The sequence below is a fragment of the Gallinula chloropus genome (genome assembly GCF_964237585.1).
Source record: "Gallinula chloropus genome assembly, chromosome: 1".
In the NCBI taxonomy this organism is placed as follows: Eukaryota; Metazoa; Chordata; class Aves; order Gruiformes; family Rallidae; genus Gallinula; species Gallinula chloropus.
In genome coordinates, this window is record NC_140085.1 from 12,202,811 (window position 1) to 12,226,524 (window position 23,714).

At 37.4% G+C, this 23,714-nt stretch overlaps 1 protein-coding gene across 1 annotated transcript in view; it reads right to left on the reverse strand.

The window, feature by feature from the left end:
• Nucleotides 1-784: 784 nt before the first annotated feature.
• Nucleotides 785-23,714, reverse strand: part of GNAI1 (G protein subunit alpha i1) — a gene marked incomplete at its 5' end in the record, with an annotated part of 36,591 nt that continues 13,661 nt past the window's right edge. Inside the window, 7 exons of the mRNA XM_084261377.1 lie at nucleotides 785-1,866; nucleotides 2,831-2,984; nucleotides 4,166-4,295; nucleotides 10,897-11,025; nucleotides 12,741-12,898; nucleotides 17,371-17,512; nucleotides 17,599-17,641. Coding sequence (XP_084117503.1) covers nucleotides 1,676-1,866; nucleotides 2,831-2,984; nucleotides 4,166-4,295; nucleotides 10,897-11,025; nucleotides 12,741-12,898; nucleotides 17,371-17,512; nucleotides 17,599-17,641 — 947 coding nt within the window. The 3' untranslated portion in view covers nucleotides 785-1,675. The remainder of the gene's footprint in view (nucleotides 1,867-2,830; nucleotides 2,985-4,165; nucleotides 4,296-10,896; nucleotides 11,026-12,740; nucleotides 12,899-17,370; nucleotides 17,513-17,598; nucleotides 17,642-23,714) is intronic.

The window sequence follows — 23,714 nt, forward strand, 5'->3', positions numbered from 1 at the left end:
ACACATTATCTCCTTTCTAATCTTTCATTTGAAATGCATTTAGAAATTCTGTACCTAACAAAAGAAGCATTAAGGAATGAGAAATGCAGGTAAGTTTTACTCAAGCTGAAGTCTAAATGGAACACATACAGAATTAAGAATTAAAATAGAGAACAATGACTTAAATATTTTAGTTCAACATTTCTAACATAAATGCTGAGATAACATAGAAAAATAGCAACAGGTTCAGACTCATTTACTTCTCAAAGAACTAACCATAGCTGCCTGAAATATTTTAACAATTATAGAAAACCTTATTTCCAAGTTAGGTACATTTGTATTTCCTAGATGACAAACATTTAAGACAACCAACCACGAACTTATTTACAAATAGAAGCGTATTAATTTTAAAATCTGTATAAAAAACCAGTTTTGGCACTACCCATAAGGCAATGGATGATAAGTACCTAAGATAGCAAATCACATAATGACAGCATAAGCAGAAGAAAATCATATTCTTTAACTTATTAAGGAGACTGTGAGACTTCAATTATAATTAAAGAGGAAATTAAAGAATTGGCATTTGCAAGTAACTAAAACACCCTATCCAAAATTCTGAAGATTCTTTTCATATGCAACAGGAAATTGCTTTAATCTGTGAAGCCACTGTGCCATGTCTTGTGGGAGAACTTGGTATTTCTATCTACGGTTATTTAATAATAAAACTAGTTTTATTACCATAAAATAGCAAAAAGCTCAAGGAGAACATGATTTTACTTAAGTAGACAGAAAAAGTCCAGCCTGTGTTAACGCTCTATTAAAAAAACCCAAGGTAATTTTGCCATTCACTCCACTGAGTAAAGACCACAGTTTCAAACTTTTTTTTTAATTGGTATAAATGGTTTTAATAACCTCCTTTGCGCATTTCCATCAGCTTCAATGAGAGTTGAGCCTTAAAATTCAATTTCTCCATGTTGCCACATTTACACTGCAAAGACTGCAAGCCCAGATTTCATAAACTGTGGATTTAATTTAAATTTAAAAAATAATCTTTGCATTTATCTTAATTTTATCAAAAGATTTTTTCAAAACTTAAGGCAAAAACATTTTTATTGGTTATATTTTGTTAAATCTGAGCACGTGTATGAGGCTGTTTAAATATCAAAATAGCTAACGCCATATACAGTTTTACTAATAAAAATGAAGAATAAGGCAGCATGCACCCTTAAGTTTAAAAGAAAATTTAATTTTACAAGATGTTTAAATAATTCAAAGGCAAAAAGTGTCTGTCTCTTCTAAGAGTATCTTCATAAAACATGGAAATTTTAGAGGACATCAAGTTACTAAAATATTCCGTTCAACGTTTATACAAATACATTACTACAATTATAAGTTTACATACAATCAACTGACATCTCAGTGTTAACTAATTACTTAAATTTACAAGACAAACATAAATAAAGCTGTTAAAACAGGCAAGTACAGTACTGATCTATCATTCAGCACAATGCATTTATTTCTTTCACCTTGAAAAGAATCAGATTAGAATTGTGCGAAGTCGTTCTCCAAACCTAGAAATAAAATAAGAGAGAATTAAGTATATCTATGCAGGTTTTACACAGCATGGGCATATTCCAAATGCCTAAGTCCCGTTTTCAGGCATGTAATTCACCATTTAACAACCTTTTGTCTGTTCTCAGAAGAGGCCACAGTCTTTAAGGTTATTTTTAATAATGACATCAGTTACAGCATCAAAAACAAACTGCACATTTTTTGTGTCTGTGGCACATGTGAAGTGAGTGTAGATTTCCTTTGTGTCTTTTCTCTTGTTCAAATCTTCAAACTGACACTGAATATAAGCAGCTGCTTCTTCGTAAGTGTTTGATCCTAGAAGAAGAAAATTGCCTAGTAAGCAGATTTCAAACTGAGGAAGAACAAGATGCATACTTTGCCTCCGAAGGAAGTGTTTCTCTGGCCAGAGTTAACCTAAACTTGAAGAGGAGTAATTTCACAGCCGTTGCTTTAAAATATAAGTAAGTCTTTAATGGAAACCATTCGGACACATTTTTAAGAATAAAACTTAAGGAATCAATTCCAGCTGAAGGAACAATCTTTCCATTTGCTTCAGTGGCAGACAGGGCAAGCCATTAATGACCCATCACTTCTCCCTAGATTAGGATATTTTGTTTCCTTTCAGTTTGTTTTTAAAAGGTTTGGGGTTTTCCTAAACCAAATTAAACACATTTGGCATACATATTTGTCCTACGCTTTTCAACTTTAATGCAGAAATTCTGTAGACTGCAGTTATAAAGAAAATGATATATAAAAAGGCTAAGAATAATTAAAAGAAATCATAGGATCATAGAATATCCTGAGTTGGAAGGGACCCATAAGGATCATCAAGTCTAACACAAGGCTCCACACAGGGCCAGCCAAGTCAGAGCACGTCATCCTCTTTTGCTCTGTATTTCCCATCTAAATCTACCTACTTCTAACATGTATGTAAACTCCCTGCTCAAATAAACTCTTTTGTATCTTCAGGGATTCCTGCTAGTGGAAAAAAATAAACTACACCCAAGTACAAAAATAGGACAAAGAAAAAAGAACAGGCTAAATAAATTAGGCTGGAAAGAGCTGCAGCAGAACAGCTGTCAGGGGACCAGTGTAATTTCACCTGGTTAAAAAGACGAATCTGACTTAGCATTATTTTATTTGTGATCCATCCCCTCCAACCCCCCACCCCCAACTTAAACTGTTTGACATCTAGAGCTTTTAAAGTCCTCCTGATCTGGGCATCAAAATGAGGTAATTTAATCAAAAACTAATTGACATCTCTGCCCCCCTCCAATACCTGCGTATTCAGGGTAGCAAATAGTGAGAGGACTCCTTTTGATTTTTTCTTCAAAAAGATCTTTCTTGTTCAAGAAGAGAATAATAGAAGTGTCTGTGAACCATTTATTGTTGCAGATACTGTCAAACAATTTCATGCTTTCATGCATCCGATTCTGTAATTGAAAGAAAACCATATTGTATTTTATCAGATGTCAGTACTAAAATCAGGATACATATTTTTGATTAGTTACAAACGAACCAGAAAAGTTACAGAACTCAGGTTCTGGCATCCAGAATTTCAGCTTACCACAGGGAAACACAGAAAGGCCAAGGTTACTATAAAGAACACTTTCCACAGCAGTTTCTAAGCAACTAGTTCCCCCCCTCATCCCACTCATTTTGAGGCTTAAGCTGATCGATATTTAGAAATTTTTGGTGTGTTTTGATATTTTGCAGTACACATATTCTACAAGAGTTGTAGAGTTACCTGAATGTGTCTTACACAGATTAGATGTTCTAGAATTTGATAATTAAATTCTGCACTTAGCTGAGATTCCAACACAAGGAAAAATCAAAAGTTCTATAGAACTAGCGAAGCAAGTGAGCAGGTTTTTTTTCCTCTTGCCCTAATTCTTAATGCTGTAGAAAAATTATAAAAAAAAATCTAAGTACTTTGGCCAGGCTCCAGTCATATAAGTAGATCCTCTTTGACTACATTTGAGTCGAAAGTGATTTATTTCACTTTCCTCCCATAACTGCATTTTATAAGAAGTAGCAGAACATGAGGAAGAGCACAGAAGTTTGTTAATGATTGACACACAACAGATAAGCATCACTTTAGACCACTAAAAAAAAAAAGCCTGCATGCTCTGTGCATACTGGTACAGGAGTCACACCTTGAACAAGAAGAAAGAAATGGAGAGGGTTGGAAGTGAAAAATTTCTGGAACTAATGAAAGAGATCACAGAAACATATTTGGAAAGAAACAAAAACCGAAGACTGAGGAAGGAAAGGAAAACAGAAAACAAAGTAGAAACAAATAAGTCAATCAATTTCTTATACTCCTAGTATTCATTAAGAGACTAGAATGTGTGTTACTGACAATCTATCCTCATGAATTTGCATGTCATTTAAAACATAAAAGAGTGTAGCTGAAAAGAACACTTCTGAGAACACGAAGAAATACTTTGTAACCTGAAAGCATGAATTACATCACCATTTCTCTGAGACCTTTCACACAAACCCCATACATCTTATAAAGCAGTAATAGTCTAAAGACATATATAGATTTCCTTTCAAACTTATTTAGTTTCTATCCAACAACTACTGTCGTCTTCAAAGTTAAGGTACTTGCCATTTCTTCATCTTCAGCCAAGACCAAGTCATAATCACTTAACGCCACACAAAAAATAATTGCTGTAACACCCTCAAAACAATGAATCCACTTCTTCCGCTCTGATCTTTGGCCTCCAACATCAAACATTCTGCAATACAGAAGTATAAAGCAGGAAATGAACTTTGGAATTTCTAACTTTCTCAATGTTAACCAATAAAATCTGTGTAAATCTGACCACAACATTTTAAGAGAGGCATAAAAATTTGCAGTGTTTATTACTATTTAATGCATTGGTGTAGAACAATAATATTAAACCCTAGCAAGCTTTCCTACACGTTTTACAAAACATGAGAAAAATAGAGATGAAAGCTAAACAAAACTGATTTACAACACTATATTTCATTAATAAAGTTAACTGTAAGCTGTAAAAAAATAAAAATACAGTTAGTTTTACTAAATGTAAACTAGATAAAAGTATTATTCAACCTTCAGGCCAAATGAATATAAAGCTACAATAATAAAGGGTATTGATTAACAATGTTATGATTCTTTAATACTTGTAAATAATGTAATACCAAGGAAGTGGTACAACTAACACTGACTTTATTATTGTTGTTTTAATATTCTGAATATAATCTTTCAATTTTTCAAAGTCATCAAGAATGTCTTATGTCCCAGTGAGTTTCAGCTCCTCTCTCACTCTCCAAAACCAGATTGCAACTTGATCTATTTTTCACTTGTCCATTTTTAAACACAGGTTTGGGTTTGAGACATTAAAATTATTTTCAACATTATCTTAAAAGACAATCTAAATATTACATAATAATAATAATTTTCCTTCTAATAAATACGTATTTGTGAAATGGCCAAGGGTGACTCTTGTTTTGTTTGATTTCTTAGCTTAGCAGAAATAAAGCAATAAAGAAAGACCACATTCCAAAACTTGGCAGCAGAGGGTCAGCAAATTATCAGAAAATGAATGGATTTGCTTTTTCTCTGCTATCAAAATGTTTTAAATGGCTATTTACTATTATGGGCTACTGCCACTTTGAAAGGCAGAGCTTTCATTAGACATTATTAGGAACTTCCAGTATTTTGCAAGCCAGATAAATTGCATCCTGATGTAATGAACTGTGGAGCCAGAGGAAAATGGGACCACCATCACACCCCCACCGCCTTACCCATACTCCACTCCCCCCGCAGAAAAAGAGAAAAAAAAAAAAAGTTAGACAAACAGTGGTATCCTGCAGTGATATATACATTGCACACTTTGTACAATCTTCTCAAAGAGGGAGAACATGGACTTCACAGAATCATAGAACATTAGGACTTGGAAGGGTCCTTGAAAGATCATCTAGTCCAACCCCCCTGCCAGAGCAGGATCACCTAGACTAAATCACACAGGAACGCATCCAGGTGGGCTTTGAATGTCTCCAGAGAAGCAGACTGCCCACAACCTCTCTGGGCAGTCTGTTCCAGTGCTCTATCACCCTCACAGTGAAGAAGTTTCTCCTTACATTCACATGGAAGTTCCTATGCTCCAGCTTGCACCTGTTGCCCCTTGTCCTATCCCTGGCCATCACTAAGAAAAGCCTCACTCCATCCTCCTGACTCTCACGTTTTAAATATTTATAAACATTAATAAAGTCACCCCTCACAGTCTCCTCCAAGCTAAAGAGGCCCAGTTCCTGTCCTCATAAGGAAGGTGTTCTACTCCCTTAATCATCTCAGTGGCCCTTCACCGGACTCCTTCAAGGAGTTCTATGTCCTTTAACTGAGGGGCCCAGAACTGGACACAATATTCCAGGTGTGGTCTCACCAGGGCAGAGTAGAGAGAAGGACCTCTTGACCTACTAACCACAGCCCTTCTAATACACTTCAGGATGCCATTGACCTTCTTAGCCATTGAGGGCACATTGCTGGCTCATCGTCATCCTGCTGTCCACCAGGATCCCCAGTTCTATCTCACCTATGCTGCTCTCCAACAGGCCAGTCCCCAACCTATACTGGTACCTGGGGTTGCTCTTCCCTAGATGCAAGATCCTACATTTGCTCTTGTTAAGTCTCATTAAACTTCTCCCCGCCCAGCTCTCCCACCTGTCTGTCTTGCTGAATGGCAGCACAGCCCTCTGGTGTGTCAGTCACCCTCCATCCACCCCCACCCTGCAAGTTTTGTGTCATCAGCAAACTTGCTGACTGTGCACTCTATATAGTCCATCATCCAGGTCATCAATAAATACATTGAACAGTACAGGTCCCACTACAGACCCCTGAGGGACTTGACTAGGTACAGGTCTCCAGCTAGACTCTGTCCCATTGATCAAAACTCACTGGCTTCTTCAACCAGCTCTCAATTCACCTCACTACTGGTCCTTCCAGAACACACTTCCTCAATTTGGCCACGAGGATGCTGTGGGAAATGATGTAAATGCTTTACTGAGGTCAAGATAGACCACATCTACCGCCCTACCATCATCTATCCATCTGGTGATATCCTCATAAAAGGCTATTAATTAAACATGACTTCCCCTTGGTAAAACCATGCTGACTGCTCCTAACAACCCTTTTATCCTTGATGTGCCTAGAGACAGCACCAAGGGTAAGTCTTTCCACCACCTTTCCAGGGATGGAAGTGAAGCTGACTGGTCTGTAGTTACTGGGGTCCTCCTTCTTGTCTTTTTTGAAGGCTGGAGTAGCATTTGCTTTCCTCCAGTCCTCAGGCACCTCTCCCGTTTCACAGTATTCAGCAAAGATGACGAACAGTGGGCTAGCAATGACTTCCACCAGCTCCCTCAGCACCCTCCGGTGCATCCCGTCAGGACCCATGTATTTATGGATGTCCAGATTGCTTAATTCATCCCTGACTCCTTTAATTCTCACCCACAAACTCTCAACTCATTTCTTGTCCACCCCGGACAGAACTCAATACAGTCTAGCTGCTCCTTCACATAAAGAGCAACTCCACCTCCTTTCCTTGTTGACCTGTCTTTCCTAAAGAGGACAGAGCCATCCATGGCCACATTCCAGTCATGTCAGTTGTCCTACCATGTTTCTGTAATTGCAACTAGATCATAGCCCCTTTACCACATGCATATTTCCAACTCCTCCTGTTTATTCCCTGTACTGTGTGCACTGGTATACAGGCATTTCAGGGAGCAAGCTGAGCACACCATTTTTGTCTTGGGGGGGGGGGGGGGGGGAGTGTGTGAGGTCTTCTGGTTCTCATTACTACCAGAACACTGCCCCACTGGTGGGAATCCAGCAACAGCCCCATCCCCCTTCAAATCTAGTTGGGACTTGTTGCTGTGTGGCTATCAAAGAAAAAGTCTGTTGTCTCAAATTCTTGCAACCACTTATGGCTTCAAAATAATCTAAATACATCACACGTTAGTTCCCTCACTATGTTCACCAATATTCAATCACACAAAGTTTTTCCTCTTATTTACAAGCTAATGCTTGTAACTTCTTTTCAAAGAAAAGGCCTGATTTTTGCTTAAAATTCAGTAGGTGCAAAAATACTCAAATGGGAGGGAGAAGGAAAAGAACGGAAGGCAGACCATTTCCTGCATCTCCATGCACTGCTGTAAGCCACAGAATGGCCAGTTTTATTACAAAAGCCTTATCTGGCAAAATGTCACAAAAATAGGAAATTTCTCCATTTGTATCAGTACAGGGAAGTAGAGACGCAGAAAAACACACACCTAGTCAGTACACAAAATTCCTGTTTAAAAAGAGAAGGCTGCAATTATCTTTCAGAAAAAAACAGCCATTCTGAACAGAGCAAAGTTCCATCTGCCCTGTTTTAAGTCATACTGAGGCCTATTAGGTCAGAGTCACAAAGAGACTGAAACACTCATAGAAGCAGCTTAACCTGCAGATAAAATTTTAAAATGTTTCGAGATGATAAATCACTGATTCCACCTTCTGACACGGTAGGGTGTGCACACAGGGTTGTGTGCAAGCCCATCTTTCTGCTTCAAGTGCTAAACTCTGTATTACCATCTGTGGTTTGACTAAAGAGAACCACATTTTGCCAATGCAAGGTACATCAGAGCCTGTTACAACATAAAAAGTAGTACAAGGCAGTGCTGAAAGAACCGAAGTTTGTAACAGCTGAATCTATGCCCCTCATCAAAAGAAGTTATTAAAGAAATGCTTTAGAAAGAGAAATTTAGAAATCAGAGAAATGCCAAACCCAGGACAATGACTTTCCATTATTTAAAGAGAACAGACTACTCCAATTAGATTTCAAGGAGACTATGCCACATTAAGACAAATTACTTGACTGAACTAGATGTAAAGCATTAAAGACACTTCTACAATCACCACAGAGGTATGTTACTTACTCAACCTTTCTGAACGGTTTATATGCAACTGTGCAAATTTAAGGCCTTGGACAAGGTGCTCTCATTAGCATAAGAGTTTTGAAAGCTGGGGTTGCCAGCTTTGCTATGTTCTGTTTCTTTCAGACTATTTAAGAACATGATTCCAGTACCCATATGCAATGTGACATAGGCCAAAAGGACACAAGATATTTATTACAACAGCTTTCCTCTAAGGTTATACAAGTTGTTTATTCCAGTCCCCAGTCTTGCAAAACACTAAATTTGACAGATACTTTTTGAGGCAGGATAAGTGTTCACAAAAACATGATACCTATCTGGAAAGTCTCTCATATTACATACTTATAATTTACATGTGTTTTATTATCCCACTTTACTGTTTTCCCTGTGCTGTAAGATTGCATGGGGGTAGACAGATAAAAAACCCTACACTGATTTAACATTGGTGTAATACATTTCTAGGTAATTGGTACTTGAAAAGATTCAGTTACAGTTGTTATTTTTAGAAACCTTAAAGCGTTTGGGGCTGCTAGATTTTTTATTTAAAAAACACAGTAAAATAGAAAAGGAAGCAAATTAGAAGAAAAGACAAGACCCTTGGCTTTCTGATCAAAAACCTTCAGAAAAATCAGAACTTCCTCTAATGAGGTTTCCTTTTTGGTTATAGTGCTCATTGTCCATTTAATACTCTACAGTGGAATAATGCCATACTAAAAACATTTTTAAAAACTTCCATCAAGTGGCAAGTCAGCCACCTAGTCCTACTTAGCTCTCAAATATCACTGATGACTATACCCCATAGGAAGACATTTTGTACTTGTGTACCTTAAATACCTTAGTCTCTACTTATGCCAATTCTAATGCTAATGTTTTATAATTTTTATTGAAACCTTAATTTCCATATGAGGCTAAGTCATGACAAGAACATTTTTACAAAGTAAGATGTTCTTAGACGACAAAATTCAGTAAATAATCACATTCAACTTTCTGAAGTAGTCTACAGAAACAGGATCAAGACGACTTGCTATTCAGATTGAATCAATAATCAAAGCTATGCTAAGTGCTTTACAGGGAAGGCTGAAATGAGATTCAGCTTCAAAGAATCTACACACCTAGCAAAACAGGAAAGAAACCAATGAAAAAATTAATTACACAATGTTGCACAGCCAGTCATGTCTATGTACCCTCACCTTGGTATAATCAAGCCTTTTATACCTTTAGTTGATCTTCCAAGTTCTTTTCAGATTACATCAGAGTATGCTTCTTCAAGTCCTTCCAATACCTCATTAAGCCTATCTCCTAAGGCACCTAAAATTTGAACACCTGCTGTACAGGTGTTTAAGTGTACAACGTACTTCCAAAGGTCTGCCTTAAAGTTACAAATTTTACAGAAATGTAATCCTATGGGCTTTTAACAGTCCAGACTTGATAGTAGCTACCTGCATACAAATCCATTGAGAATGTAGAGTAATTTAAACCCATCTACAATAGGGAACTGACCAAGAAATACTAGAAAATGAGAAAATGGATAGCTCCTTAGAATACTGAAGGCCTCTCTTGAGGCTTGGCTAAGGACACTCTCTGCTTACAAAAGATTCATTCCCATTTACCAGCTATTATTTTATGGATGAACATGAATTTTCTATACTTAAGCCCTAAAATAAGGATTGCCACAGTACTGATGACCCTGAAGCATTCATATTACAGTATTTGCTATGCATTTATACGAAAATATTGTCCCTGAAGATAGCAAACAAATAGACTGCACAGACAAGGTGACAGCAATCTCTGTACAATCTAAGTGCAGATACAATGTGAGTTTAACTGAGTTTTCTTCTCATTCCTCCTGATCAAAAGGACGTAGAATTTTATACTGGCCTATGCTTTCATCATTAATGTCTTTGGACATAAAATGTTCAGAAGAGTAACATTATTTTGTAAATCCTACATCACAGGAAACAGAAGTCACATACTTTCACACCTAAATAAAGTACTACCTTAATGTACAACACGTATTTGAGTCCAATTTTTCAGGAAAGTGGATTTACTCTTTCATACAAAACCAGAGAACATTTATAAGCCTTCATCCTTCCAAATGAATTCAAAGGATATAATCTGATGAAAGAACAGCTATTTAATATGGCAGAAAGCAGAATATTTTGAGACCTAATTTATATAAAAAATATTTTTATAAAAATCTTCAAAAAACCTGAAAACATTTATTATTTAATATCTCCATATTTGTTCTGAGTTATTCCACTCCACCCCTTCAGCAAATTGAGCCAAGCATGAGAACTTTTTTTTTTTAAAAAAAAAAAAAGAGGGGGACAACAGTGGGGAGGAATCAAATTCTTTTGGAACTTGACAGAAACTGTGACAGATGAACATGCAGAATCATTTACATACTTAAAATGAAGGTCTTTGAAAGTAAAGTGAGTTTCCACTATTCCTGTGGTTTTCACTCTAGTCCTGAGAACGTCCTGTTGGGTTGGAATGTAGCTGGTTTGTGCTATCCGGTCCAAGTCATTCAAGTAACTGCAGGCAAAAAATAAACACTGCTTTCAGTTGTTCTTCATAATTATCTTGTTATTATTTTATGAATTACGGAAGTTCTAGGTCCATTCATTATACTGTGCTTGACTTCTATAAAATAGCTTTCTCTAAGGCAACAGACAAGGCACATTGTTCCCCTCAATTTTCCAGTATTTTTTTAAATAAGCTTCAGAGACACCCAAATATTTTACCTTAAAAAGAAACCTTTCCATGACGCTGCTACAAATAATTCTTCTTTTGAAATCCCAAATGGAAACATGGTTCCACATACACCAATGTTATGTGCATTAACTAGAACACTACCTTCATCTCTGCAACCTACTGAACTACAAGTTAACTTTGAACTGTAACCAAAGCCTAAAATTACTCAGGATTTGATAATATGCATGAAAACAACTCAATGCTTTGGCCAAAATTTATTTGTTTGAGAAAATGCTTGATACATAACAATTAACTTTCTGTTGAGAATTTCTAATTGTATATTTTTTTTGCAATAATATACTTTCACTGCCAAAGTTCCTGTGACGCAGGCCAAGCAGCCCAGTGTTTCCAAAACCCATACAAATCTTATTTGTGCTTTGCTCATAACAAATAGGAAAGGCATCATGTTCTTTCAGTCTAACCAGGAGTTAGAAGTTTTAAGGATTCAACTGTATGGTTAGAAAAACAGTTTCCCTATGAAGGTAGCAGTATCTAAAAAACCAAAATAGGACAGAGTTGTTTACCAAAGAAAAATAAATGATCTTCTGAACGAAGCACTCCATATTGAAGGAAGTTTATACAAGTGCTATCTCTTACGTAAAGAGATCTGTCATTGTGAGCTTAGTTTGCTATCATCTACCCTCTATAACCTTAGAACAACTTCAGCAAACAAGTAACACTCTCGCTGGAAGCATCCCTTATTTCAGTACCATTTGATCGCCCTTCTATTCAATCAGCATGCCTAAAATAACATTACCCCAGCTTCTCAGAGTCACTTTGTTTACGTACAGGTAGCCTAAAGAACAGAAGTACCTTAAGGAAAGCAAAAAAAACCTTTAAAAACTATAAATTCAGCTTTTAAGAATTGCCCTGTAAGGCCAATACCACTGCTGTGCCATTCTCTACCATCTCACCTTTTCTTTAACTGCCTTACCATTACTTGCTGCCATCACATTTCTCACACCCTTGATGATTCCTTACTATTTTTATTTTAATTAAATACCCTAGCATAGAAGGCACATCCTGATTACTACCTCTGCTCAACACACTTCTAGCAGAGACAAAGAAATTAACAAAGAAAAATGCAGCAAAGTTGAACCACAGAAGAAACGATTATGAACACAGAAGTACTTGGTAATACAGATTCATATCACAATCAAGTTTCCTGTACATGTCCAGGTACTAACAGGTACCTGAGTCCTACTTTTCTAATAAAAATGTAACATATTCAAGCATCTTAAAGCAATTTTTGTTTTCCTCAAGAAGAAGAAACTACTGGTCAGGACATGACTCCAATTCCTAGATATACCAAACCTCTTCAACCCCAACCCTGAAGGTTAGTTGCAGCATTTTGACCCAAGATTTTTGTCCAGATAGAGCAGAAATCCTCAGAATGTAGAACTATCTACATGGGAGCAGAAATCCTCAGAAGGATGAGATTTCTATTCCTTTAGCTACTACTTAAAGGGCAGTCTTGCTTGTCACATAGTACTTACTAGGCAGCAGAGTCATTAAGCTGGTATTCTCTCGATCTGTTGAAACATGCTTGAACTCCAGTGTCTTTCCACAGTCTCTTGATAACTCCAGCAAGCTCTGCAGTCATAAATCCTTCTTCTGCTGCTCCAGCCAACACAAAGAGTTGACGAGCATCATCCTTTCAGATGCAAACAGAAAGAGATACAGACAGAAATACAACAGAAGTATTATCACCTAAGAATGATACTCAGCAAATAAGTTACTTAACCTAGGAAACATGAACAGAACCAAATCAAACACTGTGAAGGAAACAATTGGTTTCTGTGTGCTGCACAGGATATTAATTCCCACTTTTTCAACAACAGAAAAAGACTAGTTAAACAAATTTCTCACTAGCTGACAGAGCTTCTTCAGATCTGTTCATAACTTGAACTAAGCTTCTATAAACAGCAGTAGCATATTTTGTGCTCAAGTCAACCTTATTTGGTTATCAAATACCACAAACTGAATGGAATGGCTACAAAGCATACTAGAACCTTCAGAAATGCCAATGTATATTGATTGAAGAAAACACATTAATCACTAAAGCTTGAAAAAAGCCCACTGTCTTTGAAAGTGACAAATGATCATTTCTTCCCAAATCATGCATAAGGAAACAGAAAAATACCTCTTAAAACCATTCTATATGAATCAGTTAAAAATAAACATTACCTTAATTAGTCTACAGAGAGTGAATTTCATTGGTAATGCCATATCAAGCAAACATCAAGATTTTACGAGTGCAAATGCTGAGTTTTAAGACTGTAACACCTGCCTCCAAAAGTGACCCTAAGACCACAGGATATCAATCCACCAGTCTCTTTTTAACAGAATTTGACCAGTCACCCTCTTTCATACAATTTTGACTGAGGAAAGAAACTTAAACATGTTAGACCTCTAAGGCATTAGAAAAAAAAAAAGACAGCAGCTGGGAGAGGAAAGAGATCCATATTACTACTCTGTTGTGGGTAGCTGCTTGACCTTGGTTTTTAGCTGTATGTGATCTAATGCCAAGGTACATCCGCCAGAAAATCAGCATACTTGTGGCTTTTCAACACAGCATGTACTGTTTGTAAAAAAATAAAAATAAATAATAATAAAAACCCCCAACAAACCAAATGATAGTAGAAAGGACAAAGGGAAAAAAAAAAGACTTAGGCACATCAGCTAGGAACTGAAAGCATTTCAAGAAAGAGGAGGAATAAAAAGAATAAAAATAAGGTTACTCTCACAAAACACTAAGTATAGATACAGATGAAAATCTGTAGAAAAATCCTGTTCTATCACCTTTGCTGTTCAAACAATAAGCTGTGAAAAAAAGCCACAAGATCAGGATAAGCACAGGAAGTGGTGATTGTTCTAAAGATATTGTGTGCTGTAGACTTAACTCATCGAAGATTATGACAGATAAACGGTAAATTGTTTGTAGATGTTTAAGACTTATATTCATTGCTTGAAAACAAAAAAGCTTGCAGTTCAGACAACTAAATGCAAACCCAAAGAGATTCACATATATATGTCTACATAGGTAGCTATACATATGAACAACAGTTTTCATATATATATAGTCCCAAAAGTCTTTTCAAAGCTGGAGTAGCTACAAATCTAAAACATTTTTCAAACAAATTAACAGAATACTGTTTACTGTACATGCACAGGACAAACTGTGGGCAACTCATAAAACTTCAATGGATTTCACTAATAATTCCATAAAAAACCCACAGAGTAGTAAAGATCAAAGGACTGGATAATCAGATCTCACTGACTGGGGTTTGGGCAATGTGCCTGCACAAACAAATGTGAATGACAATTCTGGTCTCAAATATTGTTTGTGTGTACAAATGCCAAGGACCTACAATTCAGAGCAGCAGCAGATCTCAAAGAGCCAGTGTACTGAGACACATGATAGAAATAGTTTAGAAACTGACAATCAGTTTTGTCATGGATAATTACACCACTTTACAGGTGAAATGGTCTTTCAGACATGCAAAACATATTGGTTCAAATACTTCTAAAACTCTACACACTCCAAATAAGTGGGAAGGAAAAGGGGAAGTAAAGCAAGAGAATCAATTTCAACTTTTCAAAAGCCTAAACATTAAAAGTGGTCTCTGCTACCCCCATACTCCTTTTTCTAAGGATGATAAATACTGCAGACACAAATGAGGTAGTATGCTATGATAAAGATCAATTTTCATTATTCCCCAATGCTTTCCTTTAATTACATTGGAATGGGGCAGCTTCTTCTCCAGGTGCCACTATTTTTATACCAGATTTCATAAATGAGATAATGCAGTGAAAATAATTTAACGGTTTCTCTAGCTAATTACAGTAAGTCTCTTACTCAGAAAATGGTCCACAACAGTCCTTTAAAGCACATTCATTAACTTGTCTCTCTAAATATAGTTTAGACTTTAGTACTTAAACATCCTGTAGGACAAAGAAGGATACACTAGTCTTGAGACTGACCATTACTGAAGCTGCTGTGCTCCTTTGATTTAATAACTTTAAAAACATACTATTCAACTGGCTGTCTACCATTAGATTTATGGCAAGCAACAGCACATGATTTTCAAAACAAATATTCCATTTAGAGTAAAACCCTCAGAAATTTAAGGAAAATAATCTCCATGTAATTTTTTCTCATGAATTATGATTTTGATTTTTTTTTTGCAAACTCCCCCGCAAAAATTACAGTGAAAAAGAATAAAATTTGAAAGGCATAACGCAATTGTCAAGTAGTAACCATACTATTTTTTTAAGTGGGACTGATGTCTAAACACAAGCTCTGAATTCCTTTTTCTGCTTCTGACTTTACATTTGGTAAAAATTCAGCACTGACATTCCAAAGCATTGTCGCTCTGGAAAAAAAAAATTGTGCCACTAAGATGTAAGTGCAAAGGGGTGGGCATCTATATTAAAATTATCCCTGACAAAAGTTTGCATTACCATTTATACAGCTCTCTGAAGTCAACAAACTCAGTTGACCTCAAACTGATATAACATATAAAATAGCCCTCAAAATCATCTTGCTGGTAATTTTACCTGCCGACACCTAAATTTACTTCTCTTGTTTTCTCTTACTATGGATTTAGTAAAGTGGGTCTACCATCTGCCTCTTTCTAACATTAACTGCCAGACCCCAGAGAGGACTCCAGAGCACAAACACTGAATGAACGTGTGATAAGATACTGCTGTTGCCCTGGAAAACTTTGGTCTTAAGGCTAGACAACAGCAAACATGAGAACAAACGTAGACATTAATAACCAGGGAAAGCAAAGCTTTTGCTAGTTACTTTTACAATCCAAAAAGGTTTCAGGTATGTACATAAATGACTATCAAAGCAAAATGAACTAATAATTCATGACTGTCAATTAGATTTAGATTTCAGATACAACTTTATGACCCACTTTATGTAATCTTATCAATGTTTATCTTCCTTATGAAAACTATACATAATGCATTTCACAAAGTGAATTAACTATGACAAAATATCTGGCTCCCTTAAATATTTCAATACATGAACAGTAAAAAACATTCCAACTTCCTCCATCTTCACTGACAGACCTAGCGAGGGTAGTTCCTGCTTCAAAAACTACTGGTGGCCATTCCATATTTCTGTGGAAAGAAAATAAAGGCACACATCCCAAACTAAATTTCAATGCGATTCCGACTAACAAGTTGGGTGACGAATTTCTGCACTGCAGCACGGAGTGGATTCCTAGAAGCAGAGGACAAGCAAAAACACCCAACATAGGTATTTCACAGAAAGATTCAGAGCCTCTAACCTCCTGACCAGATGTGGACATAATCAGGGTCATCACATAAGATTAGGACTGAAGAAAAATAAGCCAAAAGAATAAGTTTTGCAGACCATCTTCAATAGCTGGAGTGGCACATAGAGGTTTGTATACTGGACATTAGGTGAAATCAGATGGAAAAGGTACAGAGAAGGTTAGAAAAAGGTCTCTTATTTCTTGGGAAAAATCCTAAATCCGTATCTTCAAAAAAAAAAAAAAAAAAAAAAGGGGGGTGGGTGGGGGTACCAGCAGCAGGTAAAGTCCTCCACTCTAGAACTCAGGATGAAAGAGGGTCAAGCCCAGAGGGTAGCAATGTTTGTAGGCACTGCTGTGCCTATGACTTATTTGAGAAGTGCAAACAATAGCAAGATGCCACCCTATTTAAGCTGTGCTTTTTTTAAGAACATGAAGCTCTCTAACTTACATTGATTTGCACAACAGTCCACAAGTCGATACAAATAAATAGACATGATTGCATGGTTTATTTTTTCATTTTATTCCCAAAAATTCCCTAAGGCTGAGATAGTTAGTTCTCCAAATTTAGATAGCACTTGGGAGAACTGTATCTAAATCAAACAGTTGTGAATCAACCCAGTACTGATTGCTCTGTAGGTCACCTTGCCATGTAAAGGCCAATGGCATTTAGTTTTCTATAAAACTTTGTATCCCACAGAGAAGTTTTTCAGATACCAAACTTTTTTCTGTAAAGGACAAAATCTGAAAGTGTATGGGTATTTCAGCTGTATATTGTATTTCATATATATATGTGATGATATTTCAGGTATATCTCTGTTTATACTTCAATACTCACAGCCCTCGTTGGATCACCAAAGTCTATCTTCAACCTCCCCATTGCTCTAATGATAGCAATAATGGACTGTATAGTGTTACTGTAGACAACAGCTTTGTACTGTTTACATTCTTCTTCTGAATAGCCAGCTTCATGGATAATCCTACAGAAGGAAGAAAAAAAAAATAAATGCTCTATCCAACTTATAAAAAACCCCATTTCTCTATCATAGTATTTCACCATACTTACTTCATTTGTTTGACAATTGTGCTTTTCCCTGATTCACCAGCTCCTGAAAAATACATGTGTGAGAATTCATTAGAGCAGACTTTTGTTCATATTTGAAAATACTTATAGTATTACAATACCTAATTGATATATGTCTTACTAGCTAAAAGTACATTTGTTACAAATTTATTTTAAATATAAAAATGTTAAGTGTCTTGAGCAGGAAGTTTCAAAAATCAAGTAATTTTACGAACAAATCATTTGGCTCTAAAATATTTTCTTTTTTCAAAAGTGTGCATAATCTTGACACAGTGTTCTGTTGTTTCTAATGCAAACAGATGATCAGCTTTTCAGCTTCAAAGGGGTCTGAAGCTCAAGTCCTCTAATTGCATAAGTTCTCCATGCTGTATTAATGGTTGTCAGTCTGGCAAACAAACATCTCCAATGTCTTCAGGTTTCTAGGCCTTCTAACTATCTTTTGTCCCTTGCAAGAATATATCAAGAGTCAGGACTACCTTTTGTTGGAACTGACTACATGAGGTTTGCCAGACATGCTGATAACATCAATTAAACAAATTAAAAAATAAAAAATGCTACATTAAAATACAAAGTTTACACAAGTGATTCATATGTCTGTCAGCAAACAAGGAAAAAAAAATGCAAGTTTTTCTGTCTCCACCACCTTAGTTTACCCCCACTTTCTTTAGTCTGCTGCTTTCTCCGAAAAAATGATGGAACTCTTAGAATTGTGACCTATTCCCTTTAGACAGCATGCTCCTGGTTTGCCTGGTACTTGTGCAGAATTCTCACTCTGACATTTCCTCTCTCCAACACAGTTTTTCAGAAGTGAGTACAATCCTCACACAGTCTACAGGTGTTTCTAATGCAAACAGATCACCAGTTGTCCAATTCCACCACAACCAAAGAAAACTCTCTTCCTTAGAGGTCACTGTGACCACAGGAAGCCCCTGATAATGGCTGCATTCATCTTCTAAGTAGGGGGAGAAGAGGAATTTAAGGCATCATAGGCAATCAGCCTTACCTTGATCCTCAGACCAACTATACAGCAAGTACTTCTGCAAGTCATTTCTGTGCACATGAATGAAAACAAGGTGACTGAGAATTGCCAGAATTGATTTACAACTTTTTGTGAGGAAACAGCTGTGTCTGGGTACAAAGGACACCAATGGAAGTCATTTACTTTGGCCTAACAAGGCCTCTGATGCTACATCCCATAGCATCTTTGCACCAAGTTGGATAAATATCAACTTGAAGGCATCTGAAAATCTGCCTAGGCAGACAGACTTAAAGGCTTGAGGTTAATGTTTTAAAACGGAAGAATAATAACGTTTATGACAGAAGAATCCCAGACATAGATACAGACTGGGAGAAGAGCTTCTTGAGAGTAGCCCTGCTGAGAAAGACTTGGGGATTGTGGTGGATGAGAAGCTTGACATGAACCAGCAGTGTGCTCTTGCAGCTCGTAGGGCCAGTGGTATCCTGGGCTCCATCAGGAGAGGAGTGGCCAGCAGGAACAGGGAGGTGATTGTCCCTCTCTACTCTGCCCTCGTGAGGCCCCATCTGGAGTACTGTGTCCAGATCTGGGGCCCGCAATACAAGAAGGATGTGGAACTGTTGGAGAGGGTTCAGAGGAGCCACAAAGATGATTAGAGGGCTGGAGCACCTGCCCTACAAAGAGAGGCTGAGAGAACTGGGCTTGTTCAGCCTGGAGAAGAGAAGGCTGCGGGGGGACCTCATTGCAGCCTTCCAGTACCTGAAGGGAGCTTATAAGCAGGAGGGGATTCAACTTTTTAAAAGAGCAGATAATGACAGGACAAGGGGGAATGGACTAAAGCTAAAGGAGGGAAGGTTTAGATTAGATATTAGGGGGAAGTTTTTTTACAGAAAGAGTGGTGAGGTGCTGGAACAGGCTGCCCAGAGAAGTAGTAGATTCCCCGTCCCTGGAGGTGTTCAAAGCCAGGTTGGATGGGGCCCTGGGCAGCCTTGTGTAGATCCAGGCCTGGAGGTTGGTGTCCCTGCCTGTGGCAGGGGGGTTGGAGCTCTATGATCCTTGGGGTCCCTTCCAACCCAGACCATTCTATGATTCTATGATTCTATGAAAATCTAACTGGAAGCCAGTTAGAAGAGGCAATTTTCAGGAGATGATACCGAACAAACAAAAGGTTAACAACTTTATCAGTAATCCGAAAGCCAGGATGGAACTGCATCCACATCAGGTCTGCAGGCAGCATCAGCCTGGGAGACCAGGAAGCAGTCACAGCACTTGAGAACACAGGTGCTATTCAAAAGGTCCTCAACAAGCACGAAGACTGAGCTGACAGGAATCTCATGACTCAGAGATAAACGTGAAAACCTGCTAATGCCACAATACAGACTTGGTACTAACAGGTTAGAGAACAGCCTTGCAGAAAACAACTGTGGGCATCAACAGCCTGAAGTGGGCTCTCATGACTAGAAAGGTAAATCCCATACCATGCTGCTGTGCAGGGTCTGGCTGGAAGAGTTCACTTTCTTCACAGCAGCCTGTATGGTGCTGTGATTTGGATTTGTAGCTAAACCAGCATGGATAACACACCAGTGGTTTTGCTATTGCTGAAGTATGCATACACAACGTTAAGCCTTTCTCTTTTCCATCCTGTCCCACCCCTAGCAAGTAGGCTGGGAGTGCACAAGAGGTCAAGAAGGGACACAGCCAGGGAAACAGAACAAAGGGATATTCCATACCACATGATGTCAGATTCAGCAGTAAAAGCTCAGGGAAAGAAGGAAGAAGGGTGGATATCTGTGGTTGTGGCGTTTTGTCTTACCAAACCACCACTATGCATGCTTTCCAGGAAGTGACCAAACTTCTGCCTCCCAGTGGGAAATAGAGAATCAATTATTCTTTTCACTTTGCTTGTTTGGGCAAAGCTTTTGATTTCCATATTAAAATGCCAGTATCTTGATCTATGAGTCTTCTCAACTTCCTATTTTCTCCTTATCCCAAGGGACAGGAGAACGATCATACAGCTCTCTGCGTGTCTAGCTTATAAACATCTACCACTGCTGCACTGGAAAAGTGCAGTCAAGTCAAAAGAAGCCATTATTCCCCAGCAATCAACATCCATGATGCTGTAGCTGAGTACTGACTGTGTATTATTCTCCCCCAATAGCACCCAATAACTAAGACAGTGATAAACTAGACAAAAAAACAGTCGAAGGTCACTTAGTTGATTAGGAGACTGGTGGACACAGCACATAATGAAAAGCTACATGGAACTGAGCTTCTTTTTTTATCCTGGAAAGACTACTGGGGGGGAGGGAGGTGAGAAGGGTTGTGTGTCTAATTACTGTCCTCTCCATAAAACCCACTGAAGACAAAAGCAAACTTCTCAGAGGTAAGTAATAAAAAGATGTGAGGCAATCAAGAAGCTGAAGCATTAGCAGCTTCAAAGACATGTAAGGGTGGTCACGGAATCTATCCCCATGGAAGAGATGGAACTGACTGCGCAGGGAGGAAGTCAAAACTCAGACTTGGAGACCTTCAAATTTCAACTGGACAAGGCACTGAACAACCTTTCTACTCTGATGTTATCTTGGCTTTGAGCCAAGGGTTGAGCTAGATGACCTCTAGAAGTGTCTTCCAATTAAAAACATTATTTTATGTCAGCGTAACAGAATATTTCAATACTTTAGACTGTATCACTACTGTATAGTGATGCTTTGGGAAATTACCCCTATTAAGCCAAAGTAGCTTCATGACAGGCCCCAGTCAATTTAAGACCAGCTGCCAACAGTTGTCCCACCTCCTCGCCAGCACTGGAACTGATGTGGCTAGGCCCCCCCCTTTGACACACAGTGGAATGAGTGTTAGCACCAACAGAAGCTACTGTGCTGCAGAATTAAGTAGCTAAGGAATAAAGCAGGTATGTCAACATCAATCTTAAGATTGTTTTAGCTAGTGTCCAAATTAAAAGACTAAGTTCTTTATAAAACTGCAAGTTTCTTCATAGAGTAGCAACAGTTCTCAGACTGAGCCACCACGGAAGCTCAGTATCAGTTTATTAATATAAACAGAAAACAGACACCACTTCATCTGTAAATATCTAAGAAAGAAACATTACTACAGCATTTAATTTACATTTACCACCTGAATAGCTCTTTCTGGTAAAAATACCCAAAACCAAACCCACCATGTTTCACTAACTGAGCAGGTCAGTGTCAGGGCTAGTCATAGCATCAAAATTGAATGATTCTGTAATACACTTTCTACTCAGTTTTTCCTGAGTCAGATATGCATATGTGTACACATATATGAATATGTTAGTATTCACCTGTACCAAATATCAAAAGGTCTCATAAAACCTCTCACAGTAACAACCACATTCATAATACATACAGGGGGGAAAAGTGATTACATATTCTAATCTCAACAATGAGCTCCTGGAAGATGGATCCCCCTATTTTATTTAATGGAAAATAGATAGTTGTGTTTGCACTGCTGGGGTTTTTTTGTTCATTTTTTTGTTTTGGTTTGGGCTTTTTTTTTTGGGGGGGGGGGGGGGGGGGTGTTGTTGGTGTTTGTTTTATTGGGTTTTTATTAAACTGCACGCTAAAATGCCTGGAGCTTGCCTAATAATCTTTGCAAAGTATGTAAGAAAAACTACACGTTACTGTCTCATACTGAAAGGAGATTAATAATTTTTGCACTCCCAAATGTAGAGCTCACCCAAGTTTTCTGATAGATTTATAAAATTTCCTTCATCTCAGTGTGACTATGTTGTCCAAACAGCAAAATAAGAACTCTGTCTTAAAGTTTTAGACAGAAGCAAGCAGTATTAAATATTTAACATATTACAGCTCCACATAAAATGTCAGAGCTAGCTGTACTGTCATGATCAAACCCTCTCCAGATTTAGAAAGACTTGAATGCATATTCCTCAGCCTTCTTTATTGCTTACTGAAGTGTGGTATTTCATTTCAGCTTCACTACTGCCAATAATTTGAACAGCCTTATTGGCTCAGTTACTATTTGTGTATAATAAAAAAATAATAAAGAGACATTACAGTTCTGTTGGACTAGACAAAATCAGTTCCAAATTTGGATGAATGGTGAGATTTTTTTTTTTATTTGCATAGTTTTTAATTAAAGTCTAAGCTGACTGTTAGGGCATCATTTTCACACAAAAAGTTTTAACTGATAAATATTTTCACCTCTTCCACAGTTTGTGTGTTCCCCCTGCCCCCCAGCAAAAAAAAAGGAAAAAAAAGATCAACACATCCCATGCCCAATTTAAAACACAGGTTTTTAAAACTGTTATTCACATAGAGCAGTAGGAATATAACATCAGCTAAGTCTAATAATCTTCTTACACTTACTTGCCAGAAAGCAGGTGGATCCCTACGCTTCGTTTTCCAGACTGAGAAAGTGTGGAAACAAAGCATGTCCAATCTTACCAGCCCAATTATACATTTTCCTCCAGAGATTTTACTATAACCTGAAGGCTCTACTGCCTCTTAAGTTTAGCAATCAGTGTCTATCTTCACATGTCAATACCTCCAGAGACAGTACTGGAGCTATGCAAAGTAGTCATTTACCTGGACTCAGCATAAGTTAAGATAGAACTCAGTGAATTAATACTTAGCACAAATTAGGCCTATGACTAACACTGCTTCACTACTCTTGGCACAGTTGACCTGAAGTTCAGTCAAATAAAAGACTAAATCCATATTACAATTTTTTTTTATTCTAAGCCAACTTTCCATTTTGGAAATAGAAAAACCAAAGTATCTTCATGTTCAAGCTCCTTAAAGCAATCAAAAACAACAGAAAAGAAATTTAACATACAAACTTCCTGTATAGTAATCTAAAGGAATGGAGTAGGGCTAGCAAAGCTCATAAATTAACAAAGTGAAGTAATATTTGATTCTCCAAGCTTAGGCCAGTTATACAACAACTTACTAAAAAATATTCAAAGAAGAGATACTCCATTGAACTTCATGATCTTCAAGGTCTATTCCAACATAAATGGTTCTATGACTCACTACTATGAAATTGTAGTGAACATCATTGTAGACAGATACAACATTCTTTTACTTTCCAAATGGAGCAGGTCTGTGTTTAAAAATAATTTAAG